The following is a 13,849-nucleotide window of genomic DNA, read 5'->3' on the forward strand; positions in this document are numbered from 1 at the left end:
TGAATTAAAGAGATAATTCCATGAATATTTTGCCTTGAGGTTTTTTTTTACATATATATATATATATATATATATATACCAGGTTGTTTTTCGGTATTGTCAATATCATATATTAGGATTAAATATTGTATTATGCGAGCCTCTTGCGAGCCTCTTGCGAGCATAATACATTATTTGTATTCCTGATATATGATATTGACGATACCGACACACACGAGGGTAATAATCTTTTTTATCATATAATCTCAAGCTTAATACAACGTGTACACGCAACTTTAATTTCAGTCCGCCATTACTAGATATTCAAATGACGTAATGATATGTGGCTCGGTGTCTTTTTTAATGGAAATAACGTCAAACTCGAATGACGTCATTTTGGATGTCCTTACATCAAAATAAACTAGTGCATAACGTGTTTCTCTCTCTCTCTCTCTCTCTCTCTCTCTCTCTCTCTCTCTCTCTCTCTCTCTCTCTCTCTCTCTCTCTCTCTCTCTCTCTCTCTCTCTTCTGAACGCTGAACAGTTCCAATGTCAATTTGCTAATGAAATGTTTCTATTTGATATGTTTCTATTTGATGACTATGAATGCATACGTCAATTATGGAGTGTCACCCTAGTGCGTTTGCTTAAATGTCAAATCTAATTTGCAAAATTATCAAATTCTTAAAGTATGTGATCGGAAAAATATCATATACTTTGATTGCACTGAAAACGTAAGACATTATATGATATATATTAGTTAGCATGTGCTGTTTAATCAAATGCAGTACAGTGACACTTCATAGTCATCAAACAAAAGCATTTTAGAAGCAACCTTACACTGAACGCTGTCCGGCGTTCAGAAAGAAAGAAAAAGCGTTAAGCCCTAGATTATTTTTATGTAAGGTTATCCAAAAGGACGTTATTCAATATTTGGTAATGGCTGCCTGGAATTAAAGTTGCCTAATCATTTTACAAAAACACGTTGCTTAAAGCTGGAGATTATATGATAAAAATTATTATCCTCGTGTCTTTCGGTATCATCAATATGATATATTAGGAACAAAAATCATGTATTATGCTCGACAGAGGTTCACATAATAAAATTTGTATTCATAATATATATTTAATGTTAGCATTAACCCTAGTTTCAAAGTGTGACTGAATATATTGTTTGTTAGCAGTTGCTTATGTTGAACATTTGGTTAGGTTCGTAGATCTTCATAATCAGCTTCACCATCTTCTGAAATAAATAAAATATATACGTGGATAAAATGGAATCAAAACGACTAAATGAAAAGGGAATACATGATATGTGAGGGAAAAATACAAGCAAGAAGAAGTAATGACTGATTAATATTTCTACTGAGAGTCCATTATTGAGATATGTCCAACCAGCGTGTAGCGAGGTTGGGGTGGGTAAAAATGAAATGCTTATAGCGGAAGTTTAGTGCTCGCTTGAGGTGCTTGCGTCGCAGGATCGAACTACCTCGGTAGATCCATTCAGCTGATTGTTTTTTTATCGTTCCAACCAGTGCACTATAACTGGACAAAAACCGTGGTATGTGTTTTCTGGTCTGTGGGGAAGTGCATATAATAGATCCCTTGCAGTATTAGAAAAAAAAATGTAGTGGGTTTCCTCTGATGACTACGAGTCAGAATTACCAAATGTTTGACATCCAATAGCCGATGATTAATTAATCTATGTGCTCCAGTGGTTTTGTTAAACAAAGCAAACTTTACGTTTTTTATATTATTTAGCCGATAACATGAATGACTTCCAGCCTACAGATGCATATTAAACGGCTCAAAGAAGGTTACAGGGTGGCTGTGAGATTGGTCTAATATGATTGTCATTACTATCAGCAAACGATGTAGACTAATAATAATAATAATAATAATTGATTTGAAATATATATATATATATATATATATTATATGCATATAAAAATATGTTTTCCAATCAATCAATAAGTTATAAGTTCAGCTACATCTGCACGCGTTTGCAGGACTCTTAGCGGTGTGTTTTAATTTCATTATTATTTTATTGATGTTGGCTTGACACCTAAAACTGATGCATTATTTTTGTTGGAGTATTAATAAATGTTCATTCATTGATCTACACGGACATACGAAAGTCAATTACGAATTAAAATACCAGTTGAGGAAAACATTATAAGACTGCATTTGGCAGTGTCCTACAACTTGTATACCAAAGTTTGAGACATGTTTTCGCCTGCTTTTTTTGGAAAATGCATATAAAAGATCCTTTGCTGCAAATAACAACATGTAGCATATTTTCTCTGAAGGCTACGTGTGTGAATTAGCAAGTATTTGATATCAATGTCCTTTATTGGTGGTGGTAAAATAGCCAACGTTAATCGTGACCTTTCCTTAGTGGTATGCAGCTGAATGTATCATGTGAGAAAGACGCATAACAGTGTAAAAACCATAAATTGATAGGTTTTTATTGTAGAAACATCAGTTTGCGTTCATGACAGGGTTTTCTGTTTAAAGACTTGCTTGGTTAAAACAAAACACCTCTCATATCAAATATGAAAGACATCTACGTAGCCATACTTTAACCACAATACAATAGCTGCAGAAATAACCATGACCATAACATAATAACTATGTCACGACCATGTTCCTGGATGTGTACAGCAAAACTTGCAGAACAGCAGGTATGAAGGTCATTTATTAATAGTAAAATGGAATGAACAATTCATGAAGTGAGCGTTAATGAAATTCTAAATGCACTGCGGTAAAAACAAATAAGTAAAAAAAATGCTGCGGAGTGATTTCTATACTCACGATTTCCAGTGTCATCATTTGCTGTGTTCTGATGTCTAAGAGAACAAAAACGATATATTAGAAAATATATAATAACTAATAAATATATATAATATAAATATAATATCTAACTATAATACCAAATCAATATATAAATAACACAGCCTATACATCTTCTCCTGGGACTTTTAACTGAGGAGTACAGTAAAGAAGTTGAATTATGGGATTTCTCAAAGAAATACAAAAATTAATAGAATTTAAAAGTAAGCATACATATGAATACGTAAGGAGATAAAGAAGTTAAAATTCACTTGTCATTATATTAAAGGAATTGACAGTAGCTAAGACAATATAATTATAGGCTTTAAATATTAAAGGACGAAACACAGAAAGTCGGAGATTGTTAGGCAGTATCGTTATTGGCTTAAACCAGAAGATAAACTTTATTGATATGTTATAATGTTTATGACTGCGATAAACATCACTTTGACAATTAAATATTAATTAGAAACTCAAATAGTTTTATCACAAAGGTACCTGGAATTATGAACAAATGCTTGATTTAACAACATGAACTGCCATTTTATTCAGGGCCATGAGACTGAATCTAAATCAAAATACCCCAAAACTGATTTAATTCAGTATTTTGTAGCAATTAATCAATTAATACAGACGTCAAGATTGGAATACCTGGTTTATCAGGCTCAAATACATTTATATTGTATTTTGCAACTGATCAGGTAAAACTGTAACGGGCATAATCGATACAGTAAACTAATATGAGTTATTCAACGAACATCATAAATTTATGATTCGAAGAGGGACTGGCAATTAAATATACTAATCAACAATAAACTGGATCAAAATGTGCGTTCTTGTTAAATTTTGTCAACATCTTAACGGTCAAGAGCGTACTATTTTGCCATGAAATAGCTAAACACATATCCCTTTTCACTCCTATTGTTGAAGCCATTTAATTATGTCGATATATAATTATACTAGTCCGATAACCAACCACTAACCCGGTCGTAAATTTATTGTTGGCTGATTATGCATGTTTAGGACATCTACTTGAAAAATCGGAAGGTTGACACCGTGTCACCTTTGGACATTTTGAGATTTTAAAACATATTTATGTAGCCATTTCATTGTCCATAGTTTGGCAATATTGTACCAGTAGTAGATATACAATTATGAAGTATCCGTGACACATGATCTGGGAATTAAAGGGACATTCCTGAGTTTGCTGCAATTCTTAAAGGGACATTCCTGAGTTTGCTGCAATTTTTAAGATGTTATGGACTAACAGATACTTTTTCACGACTGTAAGTACATATCAAATATATGTTTTGCATAAAATATTAGTGGCTTTATATTAAACGTGTTTCTGATCGTTCTAATATAGGTTAACTTTCATTTTATTTCCTAAAAACAATTTTTTCGTACGTACGAAATTATTTGAAGACAAATTCCAGTTTGGGCTTCTTACAAATATTAAGACAACCAGAAACACATTGAATATACAGACACTGATATTCTAAACAAGAAAATATACTTAATATGTAAGTTTAATCGTAGAAATATTTTATTAGTCGGAAACATCTTACAATGCAGCACACTCGGGAATGTCCCTTTAAGATGTTATCGACTAACACAGACTTTTTAACGATTGTAATTACATATCATTTTTTTTTTTTTGCATAAAATATTCGCGGCTGTATATTAAACGTGTTTCTGATTGTTCTAATATTTGTACTATGTTAAATTTAATTTTATTTACTATTTTTAATGTAACCACAAACTTGTGACATATTATCTTTACTGTCGTGCCACCAAAAAATAAAATTAGCAACTTTATTCATACCGAGTTTAATTCCGAAAATATCACAAATTCAAAGTCAGTACTCATCAAATTATGTAAGCAATATCTCGTAGATTTAGAAACGTACATGATACATCTAAACGCTCTTGGATTCATCATTATCAATTTATTTGGTGTGTGTGTGTGTGTGTGTGTGTGTGTGTGTGTGTGTGTGTGTGTGTGTGGTGTGTGTGTGTGTGTGTAATATATATATATATATATATATATATATATATATATATATATATATGGGTTTTTTGTCTGTGTGTGTGTGTGTGTGTATGTGTGTGTGTGTGTGTGTGTGTGTGGGCGTGGTTTATTCATATTATAAGAAGGTTACTATATGGTTTACTGACATTATAAGAAGGTTACGTTGCATTTAAGTTAATAGAACTAACTTTTAAATTGTTATTTGTATTAACTAAATAAAGTATTGTAGTAAATTAACTTACGCATTCTCTCTTCTCTTCGACTTTGAACCTGCAAATATTAATAACGTACAGCAGCTTCGCCAGACTCTAATGCATATTTCCGTTTCTGTGTATGTCATTAAATGTTTTAGGGTCAGAAGTAAACTATTGGGTTGACTTGATTTGAACACACCAGCCTCGGTGGCGTCGTGGCAGGCCATCGGTCTACAGGCTGGTAGGTACTGGGTTCGGATCCCAGTCGAGGCATGACATTTTTAATCCAGATAACCGACTCCAAACCCTGAATGAGTGCTCAGCAAGGCTCAATGGGTAGGTGTAAACCACTTGCACCGACCAGTGATCCATAACTGGTTCAACAAAGGCCATGGTTTGTGTTATCCTGCCTGTGGGAAACGCAAATAAAAGATCCCTTGCTGCTAATCGGAAGTGTAGCCCATGTAGTGGCGACAGCGGTTTCCTCTCAAAATCTGTGTGGTCCTTAACGATATGTCTGACGCCATATAACCGTAAATAAAATGTGTTGAGTGCGTCGTTAAATAAAACATTTCTTTCTGATTTGAACACAGCAATGGGCAATGCCGTGAAGATTACAGAGAGAGAGAGAGAGAGAGAGAGAGAGAGAGAGAGAGAGAGAGAGAGAGAGAGAGAGAGAGAGAGAGAGAGAGAGTGTGTGTGTGTGTTTCTGTACATTCAGTTTTATTTCTATGAGGAATAACAATTGTATTAAATCGATCTTAACACAGCCGGGTGTTATTTTCTTTATCATATAATCTCAATTTTAATATGACATATTTATGTAAGCATTATACTACGGTCCCATTATACAGTTCATTTCCGGGTTCAAGTTCATTGATCACGATCCACAATAGTTCCAAGTTGTGATAGATATTGTGGTTCACATATTGTCTTCTAGTAATTTGTAAATAATTAAAACGATATGCAGTTCTTCAATGACAGGTCCTCTAGCTGGATTTTCCCAATTGTATTTTATAATATTGTGTATTGAAGTTTTGGAGTATTGGTGTACATGGGAACAATGCAGCTTTAATCATGGACATGTGTGGAATGCATGCTTCTAGGAAATCGAGTTGGAACGAGACGCCGTACACTCCTAAATTGCGCCATTTTTGGAACATCAGGTATCAAGTCATTTGACGTCAGTTTGTCATACTGGGAATATCACTTTTGATCAAATATATTTTTGCGTCCTGGTATTATATTTTCATTTTATTGAATTTCACATTTTTAATTGGTTCGAGCCATTACCCGTACGAAAATTGTATCTTGCTGCAATAATCATATCGTCATAAATACTGTAAACACCGACAACATCGCCAAATGTTTGCAACAAATCACAAAATGTATTATTTTAAAACAGTAGCGTACAAAAGGTGTGTTGAAGTACACAAATGAGCACTGCCTTCATCAATGAATTAGTGGTAGTAGGAATATTTCTAAATAATGACAGTGAACAGTATTCTCTTTTAATGGCCTTGTTGATACCAGTCAAGCTATAATGTCACATTGTATTTGGAGGGGGGGGGGGGGGGGGGGGGGGGGGTTAAAACAATAACATTTTAATGTCTTCTTCCTTTTTTTCTGTTGAGGTTAACCAGGGCTTCTAGAATTTTTATACAATCCACTAGTCATGGGATCAGTGATTTTAAACATTTACTACCCAAGATTAAAAATCCACTAGTCATGGGATCAGTGATTTTAAACATTTACTACCCAAGATTAAAAATCCACTAGTCATGGGATCAGTGATTTTAAAATTTTCTAGCCACGATTAAAAATCCACTAGTCATGGGATCAGTGATTTTAAACATTTACTACCCAAGATTAAAAATCCACTAGTCATGGGATCAGTGATTTTAAACATTTACTACCCAAGATTAAAAATCCACTAGTCATGGGATCAGTGATTTTAAAAATTTACTAGCCACGATTAAAAATCCACTAGTCATGGGATCAGTGATTTTAAACATTTACTACCCAAGATTAAAAATCCACTAGTCATGGGATCAGTGATTTTAAACATTTACTACCCAAGATTAAAAATCCACTAGTCATGGGATCAGTGATTTTAAACATTTACTACCCAAGATTAAAAATCCACTAGTCATGGGATCAGTGATTTTAAAAATTTACTAGCCACGATTAAAAATCCACTAGTCATGGGATCAGTGATTTTAAACATTTACTACCCAAGATTAAAATTCCACTAGTCATGGGATCAGTGATTTTAAACATTTACTACCCAAGATTAAAAATTCACTAGCCCTACTTTACTTTTAAGTTAATACAATTTTACTCAATAATAGTAATAATCACATATGTCACCTAAAGAGGGAGATAGAGCTAAAACAAACCCCACTAACATTGGGGGATTGGGGTGGGGGCAGTATATTCATATTTACAAAATAGACTTAACTGCAATATTTGACAATTTTTGTTTCACTAGCAGTCGGGGATTGCAATAATAGTTATATTTACTAGCCCACCATTAAATATCACTAGCCATGGGAGTGGGCTAGCCATGGGAGTGGGGCTACCATAATCTAGAAGCCCTGGGTTAATTCTAATCTTGTTTATTTGTTGTTGTTGCTTGTCGTTTTTTGTTTTGTTTTGTTTTGTTTGTTTAAAGGGACTATCCTGAATTTGTTGCACTGTAAGATATTTTCAACTAACAACATTTTGTAACGACTTGTATTACATCTTAAATATATTTTATGGTTTGAAATTTCAGTGCTTCTATATTCGATGTGTTTCTGATTGTCCACATTTGTAAATAGCCCAAATTGGATTTGGTAACACAATAATTTCTTACATACAGACAAAAATATATGTTACAACGTAAAATGGAACATAAAATAAAATGAAACATTATTGTTACAAATCAAATGTGGTATTTTGTAATGTTTCAGTATTTTATTGACCTATATGATCATTGTACACTTTTATTGGTATATTATTGGAAAGTGTAGCACAGAAAAACAGGGATAGCATGGATCACGATTAGTTTTGTGTAACAACAGAGGTGTACTTTGGCTAGTGAGGATGAGTGCAGAGTATAAGCATATACTGTGTGTATGCATTGCAAGCTTGGGTATGAGGTTGTTTGGAAGTATTGGTCACTCTTGACATAACATTTTGCGAAATTATGTTTATTTAAAACTGATATTTTGGAAGTGGATTTAAGTTGGTATAAGAGTGTGAGTACAGGCATTTATTATAGTTTATGTTTGAGATATTAACTTTGAAAGTAAAATAGTGTTGATTGAAGTTTATGTATTTTGTGCATTGTGTGCGGTAGGAATTGTTGGACTTAGAAGAAAGGAATGTATTATGGAAGGTATTCCAACTACACCAGTGTATAAAGTGGTATGTGAAATATATTATGGTTGATGTATGTGGCACAAATATTTCAGTTTATGGTGTGGGTTTTTTTGTACTTCACACGAAATGGTGGATCTATGATGTTGTGATGTTTCTGGCGAGGTACGTCGTATGGATAGAGAAACATATCATATGACGTAACATCACAGGTTCTTAGTCATGTGAGAGTTGTAGAGTCAATGGGTGGATTCTTGATGGACCAGCATGGTGGAGTTTTTAGTGGATGAAGATTTATGGTGAACTCGGTAGTTCGATGGTGAAATTCACAACGGCTTGAGAAGCGGAGTGATTACAGTTCACGGGGGTTGGGGGGTGTAAAACGGGAGAACTGTGGGTAGGTCAATAAAACACTTATAAAATACTGAACCTTACAAAATACCACATTTGACTTGTGACAATAATGTTTGTACTTGGTCTAACTTCATTTTATGTTCTAACAACAAGGGGTGTAGTACATTTAAATGGGTGTTTATCATTTCTCTTTGCCAGTTGTTCGTAGCCGGGGTCTTGTGGGATCCGTGTATTTGCACTACACTTTAACACGTATGTTTCTTAATTAAACTACAGATATATGACGGATGGGATGTATATATTGCAAACATGGGCAGCAGTGGTAAATATGTAGTAAGTATTGGGTTTATTCTGTAGCTTTGTATATTTATTTAAGATTTCTCAGTGATACATCAATATGCCAGGTATGTACATTATTGTGACATTTTGTTCTCACGTTGGCTAATCATTTGCATATTTGTTTTATTTTGTATATAGTTGCCATGTCTAGATTTAATATGGATATTGAAAGGTTTATCACAACAGGAGAAAGTTTAGGATTGGAGAAGGAAGAATTACAAAGGTTTGTTCAAGAGCTAAATGATGAATGGAGAGAAAAGGAAAGGCTAGAGAGAGAGAGAGAGAGAGAGAGAGAGAGAGAGAGAGAGAGAGAGAGAGAGAGAGAGAGAGAGAGAGAGAGAGAGAGATGGAGATGGAGAGAGAAAGAGAGGGGGGGGGGGACAAAAGGAAATAATAGCAGTTTGAGAGTTGGCTGAAATGGTGAGAAAAGCTGCTAAAGAGTTAGCAGAGCTGGAAATGGAGAACAAAATTAAGTTAGATTTCGAACAGCAACCAGGTAACATGAATAGGGGTGATCCATCTATGAGTCCTGGGGTGAGTAATATTAAATTAAAATTACATATGACGATATGGATGCTTATTTGCCCAGTTTTGAGAGACTTATGGAAGTACAGAAACATCCAGAAAGAGATTGGACTATTCATTTGGGAAGCAAGTAAAGCAAGGGATGTATATGTGAGAGTGGATAATTCAGATGCAGTTAATTATGAAAAACTAAAAAGTGCTTTACTTCATAGATATGCATTAACAGAAGAAGGTTTTAGGCTAAAGTTTAGAAACGCACAAATTGAAGATGGTCAATCTTACACTATCTTGTCATATCAATTACCGCCTGTGCAACTATTTCCATTGTATTCGATGTAGCGCAAATATTATTTCCACTTTCTCCAACTGCAATCAGTATTACCGGAAATCGGGTTAGTGGAAACGTTCCATGTTTGCTTAATATTTTTGACACTATGTAATAACCGATATGTATAGTGGCGCTAATTGCACTGAATAATCATCAAGTTCAAAGTTGTTACATCTTGTAATACAGGACATCACTATCAACTACTATTTTCAATATGACAGTAATATGTTTTACTGGAGGGGGGGGGGGGGGGGGGGGGGGGGGGGGGGTGGGGGGGGGGGGGGGAGGTTATAAAAACGTGAGTTTTTTTGTTACGGAATTGTTCATTGGTCCCAATGCGTGTTTTTTATATATATTAAAAAAACCCTGCTAAAGTACATACGCTGGGGAACCTTCGTTAATCGTCTTGCTACACAACATATGACAACAGCGACGATACTCGTAACGACAACTCCGACAGCAACTCCCACACCAGCAGCAGGTCCAATGGAGAAGAAGGAATCTGGAGACATCAAAATGATACCAGTGCATACAATTTGCAGTTATATTTGGGTCTATATAATATGCTATGTAGCTGTGTCTTTGAGTGCAGGACTGTCTGTGTGTGCATGCTATATGCATTATTGTGTGCGTTATTTTTGACAAAATATATTGCTATATCGTGAACATCCGTCGAACGTTGTTTCTTGTTGTACTTGTCGTTTTGTAGAATACATAGTAGATATAATGACTTATCAAATATGAGTCGTCAAACACTTGTAATGTTTATCAGATGGCATGATATGTGTGTTCACTAACGTATGCTCTTTAATTTCGGTGTAATTATGTATGTTTTGGAATATCAAACTTTCGCTTTTGATGTCTGGGTGACTTGTGCAAGTGAAAGAACCGTATTTAGGTTTAAAACATAATTAAACTAAGTCTGGATCTGGTTGGGATGGTACCAGTTGCAAAATATTCGCATTGAAATTCATGTGACAAAACACACAGCGAACTACAGATCTGGCATCAGACAACATAAAACGTGCAACATTTTGACAGAGCCAGACTTACCAGACCCAGATCATGTTTCGTCGTGTTTACATTGAAGTTACTTACATTCCACGTATAGTTTAAAATATTTGTCAGCAGTGATCCCAGACCCAGGATTTCTCGCCGTACACTTGTAATAGCCAGCCTCTTGCTCAGTGATGTGGATCAGGGACAGACGACTTCCTGTGGCGATACCTCTGTCCAGGTAGGTCCAGATATAGGTACAAGCCGGGTTGCAGTCTGCTGAACAGTTCACAGTCAGTGATCCAGATTCATCTACCGTGTAGGTGTCTTCTGCAGGGTCGAAAGTCATCTCTGTTTCTAGTGGACCAACTAGAAGATATAAAGCGAAAGTACCAACTACAATGTTTTGTGTTGTCAGCATTGTGTAGTGTTACAGTCCAGATAATAGTCTTTTTCGTGGCTGAACATGCGGGTAGTGGACTGGATGTCTTATTCAGCCAAAGGCTCATAATAATATAATTAATGTAAATATATGGTTATAATTAAAATTTTATTTGCGTTTATACACTTTACGGCAATCAGCATCTGCTAGAGGAAATGGCGTCGCTTCTCAAATGACGTGTGTTACCAAATGACGTCATTTAAAAAAAACACCTGATTCAAATAGTGAATGAACGTTTCCATTCTTACCCGTCATAAGTATCAATGGAGTTTACACAAACAATACTACAGGCGTATTTAAAGCTAAACTAAATAAATTCATTTATGTATTATTAAAGTATGCATATAAATTTAATTATAAGATTTGACCACAATAATTTTTTGATTCATGCAAGTATGAACCGAAAAAACGATGTGCACACTTTTGTATGACAGCTACAGTGCCACATACATTACAAAATCGCTCATCGTACAATGTAGCTGAAATAACATAAATAATAGCATTTCCCCTTAATTGTTATGGTCTGCAGGATAAAAATAATAATTAGTTAATAACGTCGGATATCTGCTTTATCCTGTTCAGGCCTTCACATGATAAAGCAGGTATCCGACGTCATTAAATAGTTACTCTCTATATATGATAAATATAGTTTATTATATAACATTTAGTGAAATATCTTAAAATATCAGTGAAATAAAAGTGTTATCAGTCACTCAGTGATGATAACACATTTTAGAGTGAAAATGTCGCTATTTCACTCTAAAATGTAGTATCGTCACTGTAGAAAGTATTATCCTCACTGTAAGAAAACTATTTTGCTGCTGGCATTTTAAAAATAAAGGTAAATTGCCTAAAGTTATATAATAAATAAAACATTTCATGTTTGTTTGTTTTTGTCAAATATGATTTATATCTCATCTCGTGAAGTTTGCAATCATATCACACTCATCGCGCTTGCGCGACTCGTGAGATATGATTGCAAACTTCACTCGATGAAATATAAATCATATTTGGCAAGAAACATGAAGTATCCTCTATTTATGAACAAATGTTTAACTTCTTTATTTGTTGTTTTTGGTTAATCTAGATAGTATATATATATTACACTGAACAATGAGACGTATTTTGTTGGAGGTCACCTCCTCCTCGTTGGTTCCCATCTCACTGTTTCTGGCGGAGCAGTAGACATGCTTCCCATCATGGCCTCTGTCTGGGACATAGGCTAAATTCGTGTTTGTAATTAAGGCGAATGCATCATATATTGATACGTGGCTACAATACGCCGGTCGACGTTCTCTGCGCGCTGTTGTGTTTAGCATACGAACAGACAGATTGGCGGAAGACGTATCATTAAGTTTTAGTCTGATTTCCGGTTCCGGGCTGGCGTCTCCGGTGCTGCATTTGAATCCATCATACTGTTTACCCTCAGTCACTGTCAGTACATCTCCACCTCCAGAAATACTCAGGCATGCGCATTCAACCTTATCTGAAAGTAACAATATTGAACTTGATTTGCAAAAACTAAACATTTGTGGAATATTTTTAAGAAGATTTTCACGGAGTTAAAAGTCTCGCCTTCAACAAACTTATTATTGTACTGATAGTTGCCTCAATAAATGTTCATATCATGTTGTTGTTACTACTACTACTACTACTACTACTACTACTACTACTACTAAAACTACTACTACTACTACTACTACTACTACTACTACTACTAAAACTACTACTACTACTATTACTACTACTACTAATAATAATAAAAATAAGTAGTAGTAGTGGTAGTAGTAGTAGCAGTAGCAGTAGTAGTAGTGGTAGTGGTGGTAGTAGTAGTAGTAGTAGTAGTAGTAGTATAGTGGTAGTGGTAGTAGTAGTTGTAGTAGTAGTAGTAGTAGTAATGGTAGTAGTAGTAGTAGTTGTAGTAGTAGTAGTAGTAGTAGTAGTAGAAGTAGTAATAGTAGTAATAGTAGTAGTAGTAGTGGTAGTAGAAGTAGTAGTGGTAGTAGAAGTAGTAGTAGTAGTTGTTGTTGTTGTTGCAGTAGTAGTAGTAGTAGTAGTAGTAGTAGTGTTGCAGTAGTAGTAGTAGTAGTAGTAGTAGTAGTAGTAGTAAACAACAACAATGATAATAAGCATGAACGATGATGATGATGATATCGATAATAATTATGACGATCATTAATTAATTACATAAATAAAATATCAATGAACATTTTGATTCAATACATTTAAATCGTTTTAATACTTATTGAAATATACTATAAACTAAGTTTCATTGTTATGGGACGTGCCACTTTGATATATACCAATATATTTTAACCATATGGGTAATAATCTAGAGTACAGTGTCTAATGGGACTTCGTTTCCAGACATTGTTTGGTAGGAAGGAAAAACTATTAGTCTAATCTAGCGTACTGGATGGCAAAAGTGGGCTTGGACAATTAGATATGGATGTTTACATTGTGAAT

General features: G+C 34.6%; 1 protein-coding gene across 3 annotated transcripts in view; it reads right to left on the reverse strand.

Annotated features, from left to right (window-relative positions):
- Positions 1-1,113: 1,113 nt before the first annotated feature.
- The window catches only part of LOC121377101, a 17,544-nt gene continuing 4,808 nt past the window's right edge, over positions 1,114-13,849 (reverse strand). For 2 of the 3 annotated variants that reach the window (XM_041504977.1, XM_041504976.1), the window contains exons 3-8: positions 12,489-12,869; positions 11,044-11,310; positions 10,328-10,447; positions 5,085-5,112; positions 2,793-2,827; positions 1,114-1,221 (exon numbers count right to left, since the gene is read on the reverse strand). In XM_041504977.1, coding sequence (XP_041360911.1) covers positions 1,184-1,221; positions 2,793-2,827; positions 5,085-5,112; positions 10,328-10,447; positions 11,044-11,310; positions 12,489-12,869 — 869 coding nt within the window. In that variant the 3' untranslated portion in view covers positions 1,114-1,183. The remainder of the gene's footprint in view (positions 1,222-2,792; positions 2,828-5,084; positions 5,113-10,327; positions 10,448-11,043; positions 11,311-12,488; positions 12,870-13,849) is intronic. The other variant, XM_041504978.1, reaches the window with a different exon arrangement.

Source organism: Gigantopelta aegis, chromosome 7, assembly GCF_016097555.1.
Source record: "Gigantopelta aegis isolate Gae_Host chromosome 7, Gae_host_genome, whole genome shotgun sequence".
NCBI classification, from domain to species: Eukaryota; Metazoa; Mollusca; class Gastropoda; order Neomphalida; family Peltospiridae; genus Gigantopelta; species Gigantopelta aegis.